Source organism: Heteronotia binoei, chromosome 13, assembly GCF_032191835.1.
Source record: "Heteronotia binoei isolate CCM8104 ecotype False Entrance Well chromosome 13, APGP_CSIRO_Hbin_v1, whole genome shotgun sequence".
Taxonomy (NCBI): Eukaryota; Metazoa; Chordata; class Lepidosauria; order Squamata; family Gekkonidae; genus Heteronotia; species Heteronotia binoei.
In genome coordinates, this window is record NC_083235.1 from 4,911,882 (window position 1) to 4,924,945 (window position 13,064).

Below are 13,064 nucleotides of genomic sequence, written 5' to 3' on the forward strand. Positions count from 1 at the left end.
CAGACAGTGAGGGTCCATCTAGTCCAGCATCCTTTCTCACTCAGTGGCCAACCAGTTCCTCTGGAGGGTCAACATCAGGGCACAGAGGCTGAGGACTTCTCCTGATGTTGCAGAGGGAATCAGGTTGGCAGCCTATGAACATGGAAGTTCTCCTCAGTCACCATGGCTAGTAGCCACTGACAGACACCCTCCATAAATATCTATCCAATCCCCTTTTAAAGTTATCAAAGATTTCAGGTTTTCACGGCTGGTAACATCATTAGGGTTTGTGGAATCTTTCGGGCTCAAGTGCCGTGTTCTACTGGAGAAAGTTTTCCTTCCAGACGTTTCGTTCTCAGCTGCGGAGAACATTTATTTATTTATTTATTTATTTATTTATTTATTTATTTATTTATTTATTTATTTATTTATTTATTTATTTATTTATTTCCATTTATATCCCGCTCTCTCCGCAAGCGGACTCAGGGCAGCTTACAACATCATAAAAAACAATCAATCCAATAAAACATATAAAACCATAATTTACATATATCAACTTTAAAACCATTCTATAGCGCTATTTCAGTCCAGTATAGGCGGTATTGACTTCTCGACTATGATCGCCAGCATTCTGTAGGATGTTGGGTGGCAGCCCTTTTTCAATCAAACCGCAAAAGCCTGTTTAAACAATTCGGTTTTACAGGCCCTGCGGAACGCAGGCAAATCCCGCAGGGCCTTTATAGCTTCTGGGAGGGTGTTCCAAAGTTCTGGCGCTGCCACCGAAAAAGCCCTGGATCTCGTCACACACAGCCTGGCTTCTTTTGGGCCTCCGGCTGCAACGCCACTGAGGATGTTCTCCGCAGCTGAGAATGAAACGTCTGGAAGGAAAACTTTCTCCAGTAGAACACGGCACTTGAGCCCGAAAGATGCTACAAACCCTTTTAAAGTTGTTCGTTCCTGTGGCCATCGCTACACCCTCTGGCAGTGAATTCCACATTTCAATCCCTCTCTCTGTGAAAAGAAGTTTTTCCTTTTGACCATCCCGGAGAAGACGACTGCAGATTTATACCCCGCCCTTCTCTGAATCGGAGACTCAGAGCAGCTCACAATCTCCTTTACATTCCCCCCACCACCATAGACACCCTGTGAGGTGGGTGGAGCTGAGAGAGCTCTGACAGAAGCTGCCCTTTCAAGGACAACTCCTATGAAAGCTACAGCTGACCCAAGGCCATTCCAGCAGGTGCAAGTGGAGGAGGAGGAGAATTGCAGATTTATACCCCGCCTTCTCTCTGACTCAGAGCAGCTCAGAATCTCCTTTATCTCCTTCCCCCACAACAGACACCCTGTGAGGTGGGTAGGGTTGAGAGAATTCTCCCAGAAGCTGCCCTTTCAAGGACAGCTCTGCGAGAGCTATGGCTGACCAAAGACTATTCCAGCAGGTGCAAGTGGAGAAAGAGGAGAATTGCAGATTTATACCCCGCCTTCTCTCTGAACCAGAGACTCAGAGCGGCTTACAATCTCCTTTATCTTCTTCCCCCACAACAGATACCCTGTGAGGTAGGTGGAGCTGAGAGAGCTCTGACAGAAGCTGCCCTTTCTAGGACAACTCTGCAGGAGCTATGGCTGACCCAAGGCCATTCCAGCAGCTGCAAAGTGGAGGAGAATTGCAGATTTATACCCCACCATTCTCTCTGAATCAGGTTGTATAATAATCTTATTAATTGATTGTTAATATTAATTTCCCTAGCCTAACTACTGTTGAAGATTTATATAAGAAATTGAAATGGAGAAATTAAAGCACCTGGGTCTTCATTTGGAGAACTTGGGCCAAGACATTATCCATGTGGGACTTATTTCCTATTTTTTTATTGCCTAGTGTCTGATTTTGATTTGGATACTGTATTGTACTATTACAGACACTCCATATTCTTTTGGAATCCAACCTGATCCACCCTTTAGATCCGGTCTTTCTAGGGAGGAAGAGGAAGAAGAAAAGAAAGAAGAAGAAGAGCTATGGCCGACCCAAGGAGAGGCCACACACTTCACCACTATGGCTGACCCAAGGCCATTCCAGCAGCTGCAAGTGGAGGAGTGGGGAATCAAACCCAGTTCTCTCAGATAAGAGAGCTATGGCTGACCCAAGGCCATGCTAGCAGGTGCAAGTGGAGGAGTGGGGAATCAAAACCGGTTCTCCCAAATAAGAGTCCACACACTCCACCACTATGGCTGACCCAAGGCCATTCCAGCACCTGCAAGTGGAGGAGTGGGGAATCAAACCCGGTTCTCCCAGATGAGAGTCCACACACTTAACCACTATGGCTGACCACAGCCATTCCAGCAGGTGCAAATGGAGGAGTGGGGAATCAAACCCAGTTCTCCCAGGTAACAGTCCGCACACTTCACCACTATGGCTGACCCAAGGCCATTCCAGCAGCTGCAAGTGGAGGAGTGGGGAATCAAACCCGGTTCTCCCAGATGAGAGTTCGTACACTTAACCACTATGGCTGACCCAATGCCATTCCAACAGGTGCAAGTGGAGGAGTGGGAAATCAAACCTGGTTCTCCTAGGTTTGAGTCTGCACACTTAACCTCTACACCAAACTGGCTCTCTTCCTCCCCCACAATAGACACCCTGTGAGGTGGGTGGGGCTGCCCTTTGAAGGACAACCTCTGCTAGAGCTCTGGCTGACCCAAGGCCATCCCAGCAAGTGCAAGTGGAGGAGTGGGGAATCAAACCCGGTTCTCCCAGATAAGAGAGCTATGGCTGACCCAAGGCCATTCCAGCAGGTGCAAGTGGAGGAGTGGGGAATCAAACCCGGTTCTCCCAGATAAGAGAGCTATGGCTGACCCAAGGCCATCCCAGCAGGTGCAAGTGGAGCAGGGGGGAATCAAACCCGGTTCTCCCAGGTGAAAGTCCGCACACTTAACCTCTACACCAAACTGGCTCTCTTCCTCCCCCACAACAGACACCCTGTGAGGTGGGTGGGGCTGCCCTTTGAAGGACAACCTCTGCTAGAGCTCTGGCTGACCCAAGGCCATCCCAGCAGGTGCAAGTGGAGGAGTGGGAAATCAAACCCGATTCTCCCAGATAACTGACCCAAGGCCGTTCCAGCAGCTGCAAGTGGAGGAGTGGGGAATCAAACCCGGTTCTCCCAGATGAGAGTTTGTACACTTAACCACTATGGCTGACCCAAGGCCATCCCAGCAGGTGCAAGTGGAGGAGTGGGAAATCAAACCTGGTTATCCCAGATAAGAGAGCTATGGCTGACCCAAGGCCATTCCAGCAGCTGCAAGTGGAGGAGTGGGAAATCAAACCTGGTTCTCCTAGGTTTGAGTCTGCACACTTAACCTCTACACCAAACTGGCTCTCTTCCTCCCCCACAACAGACACCCTGTGAGGTGGGTGGGGCTGCCCTTTGAAGGACAACCTCTGCTAGAGCTCTGGCTGACCCAAGGCCATCCCAGCAGGTGCAAGGGGAGGAGTGAGAAATCAAACCCGGTTCTCCCAGATAAGAGAGCTATGGCTGACCCAAGGCCATTCCAGCAGCTGCAAGTGGAGGAGTGGGGAATCAAACCCGGTTCTCCCAGATGAGAGTTCGTACACTTAACCACTATGGCTGACCCAAGGCCATCCCAGCAGGTGCAAGTGGAGGAATGGGGAATCAATCCCGGTTCTCTCAGATAAGAGAGCTCTGGCTGACCCAAGGCCATTCCAGCAGCTGCAAGTGGAGGAGTGGGGAATCAATCCCGGTTCTCCCAGATAAGAGAGCTCTGGCTGACCCAAGGCCATTCCAGCAGCTGCAAGTGGAGGAATGGGGAATCAATCCCGGTTCTCCCAGATAAGAGAGCTCTGGCTGACCCAAGGCCATTCCAGCAGCTGCAAGTGGAGGAGTGGGGAATCAATCCCGGTTCTCCCAGATAAGAGAGCTCTGGCTGACCCAAGGCCATTCCAGCAGCTGCAAGTGGAGGAATGGGGAATCAAACCCGGTTCTCCCAGATAAGAGAGCTCTGGCTGACCCAAGGCCATTCCAGCAGGTGCAGGTAGAGGAGTGGGGAATCAAACCCGGTTCTCCCAGATAAGAGAGCTCTGGCTGACCCAAGGCCATTCCAGCAGCTGCGAGTGGAGGAGTGGGGAATCAAACCCGGTTCTCCCAGATAAGAGAGCTCTGGCTGACCCAAGGCCATTCCAGCAGGTGCAAGTGGAGGAGTGGGGAATCCAACCCGGTTCTCCCAGATAAGAGAGCTCTGGCTGACCCAAGGCCATTCCAGCAGGTGCAAGTGGAGAAGGGGGGAATCAAACCCGGTTCTCCCTGATAAGAGAGCTATGGCTGACCCAAGGCCATCCCAGCAGGTGCAAGTGGAGGAGTGGGGAATCAAACCCGGTTCTCCCAGATAAGAGAGCTCTGGCTGACCCAAGGCCATCCCAGCAGGTGCAAGTGGCGGAGTGGAGAATCCAACCCGGTTCTCCCAGATAAGAGAGCTCTGGCTGACCCAAGGCCATTCCAGCAGGTGCAAGTGGAGAAGGGGGGAATCCAACCTAGTTCTCCCAGATAAGAGAGCTGTGGCTGACCCAAGGCCATCCCAGCAGGTGCAAGTGGAGGAGTGAGGAATCAAACCCGGTTCTCCCTGATAAGAGAGCTATGGCTGACCCAAGGCCATCCCAGCAGGTGCAAGTGGAGGAGTGGGGAATCAAACCCGGTTCTCCCAGATAAGAGAGCTCTGGCTGACCCAAGGCCATCCCAGCAGGTGCAAGTGGAGGAGTGGAGAATCCAACCCGGTTCTCCCAGATAAGAGAGCTCTGGCTGACCCAAGGCCATTCCAGCAGGTGCAAGTGGAGAAGGGGGGAATCCAACCTAGTTCTCCCAGATAAGAGAGCTGTGGCTGACCCAAGGCCATCCCAGCAGGTGCAAGTGGAAGAGTGGAGAATCAAACCCGGTTCTCCCAGATAAGAGAGCTCTGGCTGACCCAAGGTCATTCCAGCAGGTGCAAGTGGAGGAGTGGGGAATCCAACCCGGTTCTCCCAGATAAGAGAGCTCTGGCTGACCCAAGGCCATCCCAGCAGGTGCAAGTGGAGGAGTGAGGAATCAAACCCGGTTCTCCCAGATAAGAGAGCTCTGACTGACCCAAGGCCATTCCAGCAGGTGCAAGTGGAGGAGTGGGGAATCCAACCCGGTTCTCCCAGATAAGAGAGTTCTGGCTGACCCAAGGCCATCCCAGTAGGTGCAAGTGGAGGAGTGAGGAATCAAACCCGGTTCTCCCAGATAAGAGAGCTCTGGCTGACCCAAGGCCATTCCAGCAGGTGCAAGTGGAGGAGTGGGGAATCCAACCCGGTTCTCCCAGATAAGAGAGTTCTGGCTGACCCAAGGCCATTCCAGCAGCTGCCAGTGGAGGAGTGGGGAATCCAACCCGGTTCTCCCAGATAAGAGAGCTCTGGCTGATCCAAGGCCATTCCAGCAGCTGCAAGTGGAGGAGTGGGGAATCAAACCCGGTTCTCCCAGATAAGAGAGCTCTGGCTGACCCAAGGCCATTCCAGCAGGTGCAAGTGGAGGAGGGGGGAATCCAACCTAGTTCTCCCAGATAAGAGAGCTCTGGCTGACCCAAGGCCATTCCAGCAGCTGCAAGTGGAAGAGTGGGGAATCAAACCCGGTTCTCCCAGATAAGAGAGCTCTGGCTGACCCAAGGCCATTCCAGCAGGTGCAAGTGGAGGAGTGGGGAATCAAACCTGGTTCTCCCAGATGAGAGTCCACACACTTAACCTCTACACCAAACTGGCTCTCACATGCATGTATCCTTGGGCCTGCTAAGCACCGTAGTCCCAGTGCCGTCACCCACACTTCAGTGCACGGGGCTCCCTTAAAACCAACGGCCGTGATCCACTCACCTACTTGCAGGACGCGATCAACGGCACCTGATTGCAGCAGGTTCAGGCCCCGGTTGAAGGGCACACGCGAGTCCCGCTCTCCCTCCGGGGGGTGGTAGCCAAGGGACGAGTACATACATATCTCCCGCTCGCTCCGTGGGAAAGACCAGAACACGATGCGCTTCTGCACGGGCTCCGGGACACGAGAGAAACGTTCTTCCACCTGGGGACGAGAGGGGAAGGAAGAGGAGAACGGTGAGACAGGGAACCAGAACAGTTGTTACCTTCCAACCTCTGGGTTATCTCTAGGCCAACGGTCCCCAAGCCTTGTTTGAGTCTGCGGACCCTTTTGGAATTCCGACATAGGGGGGTGGGGGCAACCACAAAATGGCTGCTGCAGGAGGCGGAGCCATCAGTGCAATGTTAGGAAGCAAGGGCATTTATAATTCTATGTTGTCAAAGACTTTCACGGCCAGAGTCATAAGAACATGAGCGAAGCCATGTTGGATCAGGCCAGTGGCCCATCCAGTCCAACACTCTGTGTCACAGAAGAACATAAGAGAAGCCATGTTGAATCAGGCCAATGGCCTCTCCAGCCCAACACTCTGTGTCACATAAGAACATAAGAGAAGCCATGTTGGATCAGGCCAATGGCCCATTCAGTCAAACACTCTGTGTCACAGAAGAACCTAAGAGAAGCCATGTTGAATCAGGCCAATGGCCCATCCAGTCCAACATTCTGTGTCACATAAGAGAAGCCATGTTGGATCAGGCCAATGGCCCATCCAGTCGAACACTCTGTGTCACAGAAGAACATAAGAGAAGCCCTGTTGGATCAGGCCAGTGGCCCAACCACTCAACACTCTGCGTCACATAAGAACAGAAGCCATGTTGGATCAGGCCAATGGCCCATGCAGTTCAACACTCTGTGTCACATAAGAACATAAGAGAAGCCATGTTGGATCAGGCCAATGGCCCATCCAGGCCAACACTCTGCGTCACATAAGAACATAACAGAAGCCATGTTGGATCAGGCCAGTGGCCCATCCAGGCCAACACTCTGTGTCACATAAGAACATAAGAGAAGCCATGTTGGATCAGGCCAATGGCCCATCCAGTCCAACACTCTGTGTCACATAAGAACATAAGAGAAGCCCTGTTGGATCAGGCCAATGGCCCATCCAGTCCAACACTCTGTGTCACATAAGAACATAAGAGAAGCCCTGTTGGATCAGGCCAGGGGCCCCTCCAGTCCAACACTCTGTGTCACATAAGAACATAAGAGAAGCCCTGTTGGATCAGGCCAGTGGCCCATCCAGTCCAATACTCTGTGTCACATAAGAACATAAGAGAAGCCATGTTAGATCAGGCCAATGGCCCATACAGTCTGTGGAGAATGTTGGTGCTTCCCCTCACTCCCCCCCTCCCTTCCAGAGCCAAACCAACAACGCTAGGGGGAAAGTCTCCTAGAGCGGCAGGAAGTTCTTTTGTTCTTGGCATGTGTTAGGCAGGAAGAGAGGCAGTTTGCAGCTGGCGCTCTGGAAGAGAGGTTGCTTGCCTGTGAGCTCCTGCCTGTGGGGGAGGCCTGCTCAGGAAAATGAGGCCTCCAGGCAGTAAGACCAAGTAAGTCATCCAAAAAGGCAGGGCGTGTTTAGATCAGGGACAGTAAAATGCGTTTATAACACATTTTGTTTGTCAGGCTGTTTGCTGTACGGGTGCTGTGCTGTGCTAACTTTTTAAATGCAACTGTTTTTGTTTTGTTTTTCTTTCCCTTTCTTTTTCTCTTTTAAATAAATATTTTTTTGCTGTTTTAAATGCTGGCAGTCAATCTCTGTACCACATAGATCCCCAAACCGCTTAGACCACGCTGTGTTAGGAAGGGGGAAGGCATGCAGTTGGATAAGGTGCCAATCCTCCAGGGGTGCCCCAAAGAAGTGCTGAGGTCTCTGTAAAACCCAAGTGCAGGGTGGCAGAGGACCTTGAGGCCTGGCCTCATAGCTGGAGAGGGGGATTGGGAGTCCTGTTCCTCTCAAACTGAACCCCTAGACTGAGCAGGTGGTGGCAGCAAGCCCAAGGGGCAGGAGGAGAAATAGCTCCCTCCAGGAGTTGGCGACTCAATAGGGAGCTGACGGGACCAGGTCTAAAGGCAGAATCGGGCCGGTTCCGCCACACAGTCCAACATTCTGTGTCACATAAGAACATAAGAGAAGCCATGTTGGATCAGGCCAATGGCCCATCCAGTCCAACACTCTGTGTCACACAAGAACATAAGAGAAGCCATGTTGGATCAGTCCAGTGGCCCATCCAGTCCAACATTCTGTGTCACATAAGAACATAAGAGAAGCCATGTCCGATCAGGCCAATGGCCCCTCCAGTCCAACACTCTGTGTCACAGAAGAACATAAGAGAAGCCATGTTGGATCAGGCCAATGGCCCATCCAGTCCAACACTCTGTGTCACATAAGAACATAAGAGAAGCCATCTTGGATCAGGCCAATGGCACATCCAGTCCAACATTCTGTGTCACATAAGAACATAAGAGGAGCCATGTCGGATCAGGCCAGTGGCTTGAGACCCTGGAGAGCCGCTGCCATTCTGAGTAGACAAGACTGACTTTGATGGACCAAGAGTCTAATTCAGAATAAGGCAGCTTTATGTGTTAAAGCTTTTTTTTTTTAACTTAAAATAAAACACGCTTAGAACATTAGCACTCTTGCAACATGTTGTTTACTTAACAGTTTCGAGTAACTGATGCTTCTTGTTCTGGATTATTGCATCAGAGACCGGAGACAACATCTGTGTTGTTGCAATGTTGAGTACGCTGTTCAGGTGTTGTTCAGGTATTTGTTTATAAGTGGCAAACCTACTTTGTGATTTATTGACATTCATTACAGAACTCTCATGGTCAAATGCGTTGAGCCTAAGACCCAGGGGAGAAAATGAAATGGTTGGGCATTATGAGTCTTTGTACAATGTTGCTTCATGCGCTGGCCAGCCAATGGAGAAAACAGAGGCTTTGCTCTGTAGCTCCTGAGAGATTGAGTAAACCTGGCAAAGCAAGCTGTGACGCAAAAGGAAGCAAGAGAGAGAGAAGGAAACAGACGATAGTGAGTTGCTCATGGGCCTCACAGCAGCCCTTCAGGGGTCTGATCCGGCCGTTGGGCCGCAGGTTTAACACCCCAGCCCTAAGCTATTAAGAAACCCAGCAGCAAAATATATATATATATATATATATATATATATATATATATATATATATATATATATATATATATATATATATATATCTATCAGGGGTGGCCAAAATGTGGCTTGGGAGCCACGTCATTCATTCACACATATTGTGCGGCTCTTGAAGCTCCCACCGCCCCACTGATTGGCTAGAAGATGATATTGGATTTATATCCCACCCTATACTCTGAATCTTAGAGCGGTCACAATCGCCTTGACCTTCCCCTCCCCCAACAGACACCCTGTGAGGTAGGTGGGGCTGAGAGAGCTCTCCCAGAAGTGGCCCTTTCAAGGACAACGAGAGCTATGGTTGACCCAAGCCCATTCCAGCAGCTGCAAGTGGAGGAGTGGGGAATCAAACCTGGTTTTCCAGATAAAGAGTCTGCACATTTAACCACTGCACCAAACTGGCTCTCTTTAAATCACTTCTCCAAGCCAAGCCAGCCAGCAGCTTGGAGAACACATTTAAAGTTAAAGTTGCTTTCTTTCCAACTCTCTTTGCCTGCCTGCATCCCAGCTCTCAAAAATCTGACGTTTCTTCTATGTGGCTCTTACGTTGAGCAATTTTGGTCACCCCCAAAATGCATATTTATAGTTTCAAAGCTACAGTGTAGGAACGGAATACTGCAAATTCCTAGGCACCACAAGCAATGCTCCTTCTAAGCTGTGGAGAGCAAAAATTCTACTTTGTAAGCTAGTGGCATTAAAGTTGTGAGTGAGCAATTTGGCTACTGCATCAATGACTTTGCTCTGGGACTATTTTCCCCGAGCAAAGACAAAAATGGGTGAGCCGGAGGCTCACGCTAACTCAGCCTAGAGGAAACACTGACCTTGAGCATCGTGTCTGAGACTAACTGCTTGGAATTCCCCCACACACGCTGCCACTTCCAGCAAGGCAGTACTCTATTCAAAAATTATGCATTCCTACCTCCATATTTTTGGGAGGGAGGGGGCAAAAGCCAGGGAAGCAAGTGGGAACAGGTAAACCGCAAGCCATGAGCCTGTCTTGGCTTCCTAAAGTGAAGGTAGTCCCCTGTGCAGGCAACGGTCATTTCCAACTCTAGGGTGACGTAAGAACATAAGAGAAGCCATGTTGGATCAGGCCAGTGGCCCATCCAGTCCAACACTCTGGGTCACATAAGAACATAAGAGAAGCCATGTTGGATCAGGCCAGTGGCCCCTCCAGTCCAACACTCTGGGTCACATAAGAACATAAGAGAAGCCATGTTGGATCAGGCCAGTGGCCCATCCAGTCCAACACCCTGTGTCACATAAGAACATAAGAGAAACCATGTTGGATCAGGCCAGTGGCCCATCCAGTCCAACACTCTGGGTCACATAAGAACATAAGAGAAGCCATGTTGGATCAGGCCAGTGGCCCCTCCAGTCCAACACTCTGTGTCACCTAAGAACATAAGAGAAGCCATGCTGGATCAGGCCAGTGGCCCATCCAGTCCAACACTCTAAGTCACATAAGAACATAAGAGAAGCCCTGTTGGATCAGGCCAATGGCCCATCCAGTCCAACACTCTGTGTCACATAAGAACATAAGAGAAGCCATGTTGGATCAGGCCAGTGGCTCATCCAGTCCAACACTCTGTGTCACACAGTGGCCAAAAAAAACCCCAGGTGCCATCAGGACATAAGAACGTAAGAGAAGCCATCTTGGATCAGACCAGTGGCCCATCCAGACCAACACTCTGTGTCACACAGTGGCCAAAAACAAAACAAAACAAAAACCCAAAGTGTCATCAGGAGGTTCATAAGTGGGGCTAGAAGCCCTTCCATCTTGCCCCCCACCCCCAAGAATAGAGTATCACTGCCCCAGAAAGAGAGTTCCAACAATACGCTGTGGCTAATAGCCACTGATGGACCTCTGCTCCATATGTTTATCCAATCCCCTCTTGAAGCTGGCTATGCTTGTAGCTGCCACCACCTCCTGTGGCAGTGAATTCCATGTGTTGATCACCCTTTGGGTGAAGAAGGACTTCCTTTTGTCCGTTCTAACCCGACTGCTCAGCAATTTCATGGAATGCCCACGAGTTCTTGTATTGTGAGAAAGGGGGGAAAGGACTTCTTTCTCTACTTTCTCCATCCCATGCATAATCTTGTAAACCTCTATCATGTCACCCCGCAGTTGACGTTTCTCCAAGCTAAAGAGCCCCAAGCGTTTTAACCTTTCTTCATAGGGAAAGTGTTCCAAACCTTTAATCATTCTAGTTGCCCTTTTCTGAACTTTCTCCAATGCTATAATATCCTTTTTGAGGTGCGGTGACCAGAACTGCACACAGTACTCCAAATGAGACCGCACCATCGATTTATATAGGGGCATTATGATACTGGCTGATTTGTTTTCAATTCCCTTCCTAATAATTCCCAGCATGGCGTTGGCCTTTTTTATTGCAATCGCACACTGTCTTGACATTTTCAGTGAGTTATCTACCACGACCCCAAATCTCTCTCTTGGTTAGTCTCTCCCAGTTCACACCCCATCAACTTGTATTTAGAGCTGAGATTTTTGGCCCCAATGTGCAATATTTTGCGCTTGGTCAAACTGAATCTCATCTGCCACGTTGACGCCCACTCGCCCAGCCTCAACAGATCCCTTTGGAGTTCCTCACAATCCTCTCTGGTTCTCACCACCCTGAACAATTTAGTGTCATCTGCAAACTTGGCCACTTCACTGCTTACTCCCAACTCCAGATCATTAATGAACAAGTTAAAGAGCATGGGACCCAGTACTGAGCCCTGCGGCACTCCACTGCTTACCGTCTTCCACTGCGAAAATTGTCCATTTATACTCACTCTCTGTTTCCTATTAATCAGGACATCGTATCACGACGTTTTCACTGCAGACTTTTTTACGCTTTCCTCCCAGCAAGCTGGGTACTCCTTTTATCGACCTCGGAAGGATAGAAGGCTGAGTCAACCTCAAGCTGGCTACCTGAAAACCCAGCTTCCGCCAGGATCAAACTCAGGTCATGAGCAGAGCTCGGACTACGATACTGCAGCTTTACCACTCTGCAGCACGGGGCTCTTTCTTAGCCTTGCCATAAACAGCAACCCCTAAGATGTGACACATCTCCTCCATCCCACCACCAAGCCCTGCCTATCACAGGCCAGAAGCCTAGGGCCAATCTCGCTGCAGTCAAGAAGCACAGCTTCTTAGTCTAGAAGGAGGACAGGTGATTTGGGGAGGTCTGGAGTACCTTCCCTCACCGCCTCGCTCGCCTCCTTCAGAGGTCCCAACACTGGAGCCTCCCGGAAGACAGAGCAAAACTTGGTATGTCCATCCGCAGTGCCAAACTTGTTCCAGGAAGCTCCCTATGGCAACCTTACAGGCCCCATGTTTAACCTCAGCATTTTGTCTTGACGGTGGTTTTGCTTGCTCAGCTGATATTTGTGTCTCCTTGCAGCCTCTGGCATTGCCTCAGGCCTCGCTTCGGTGAGTGCGTGGGTGTACATGTAAAGTGCCATCACCCCTAATGGGGTATATGAGGCAAGAGACGTTCAGAGGTGGTTTGCCCATTGCCTGCCTCTGCATAGCAACCCTGGACTTCCTTGGGGGTCTTCCATCCAAGGAATAACCAGGGGCAACCCTGCTTTGCCTCTGAAACCTGATAAGATCATGGTTGCCTGTGTCATCTTGGGTCATCCAGTCTAAGGTGAGAGACAGACATGGTTTGCCATTGCCTGCCTCTGCATAGCAACCCTGGACTTCCTTGGTGGTCTCCCACCTGAGCCCTGACCAGGGTTGACTCTGATTAGCTTCAGAGATCTGATGAGATTGTGCTAGCCTAGGTCATCTTGGGTCATCAAGGCCAAGGCGAGAGATAGACATGGTCAGCCATTGCCTGACTCTGCATAATAACCCTGGACTTCTTTGATGGTCTCCCATCCAAGTCGTGACCACGGCCAACCCTGCTTTGTGTCTGAGATCTGATAAGATTGTGCTTGCCTGAGTCATCTTGGGTCATCCAGGCCAAGGCGAGAG

The 13,064-nt window shown here is 50.4% G+C and overlaps 1 protein-coding gene across 1 annotated transcript in view; it reads right to left on the reverse strand.

Moving 5' to 3' along the window:
• The window catches only part of ZSWIM4 (zinc finger SWIM-type containing 4), a 102,826-nt gene that overhangs the window by 75,512 nt on the left and 14,250 nt on the right, over positions 1-13,064 (reverse strand). The window contains 1 exon segment of the mRNA XM_060252672.1: positions 5,861-6,062. Within this exon segment, the coding sequence (XP_060108655.1) occupies positions 5,861-6,062 (202 nt within the window).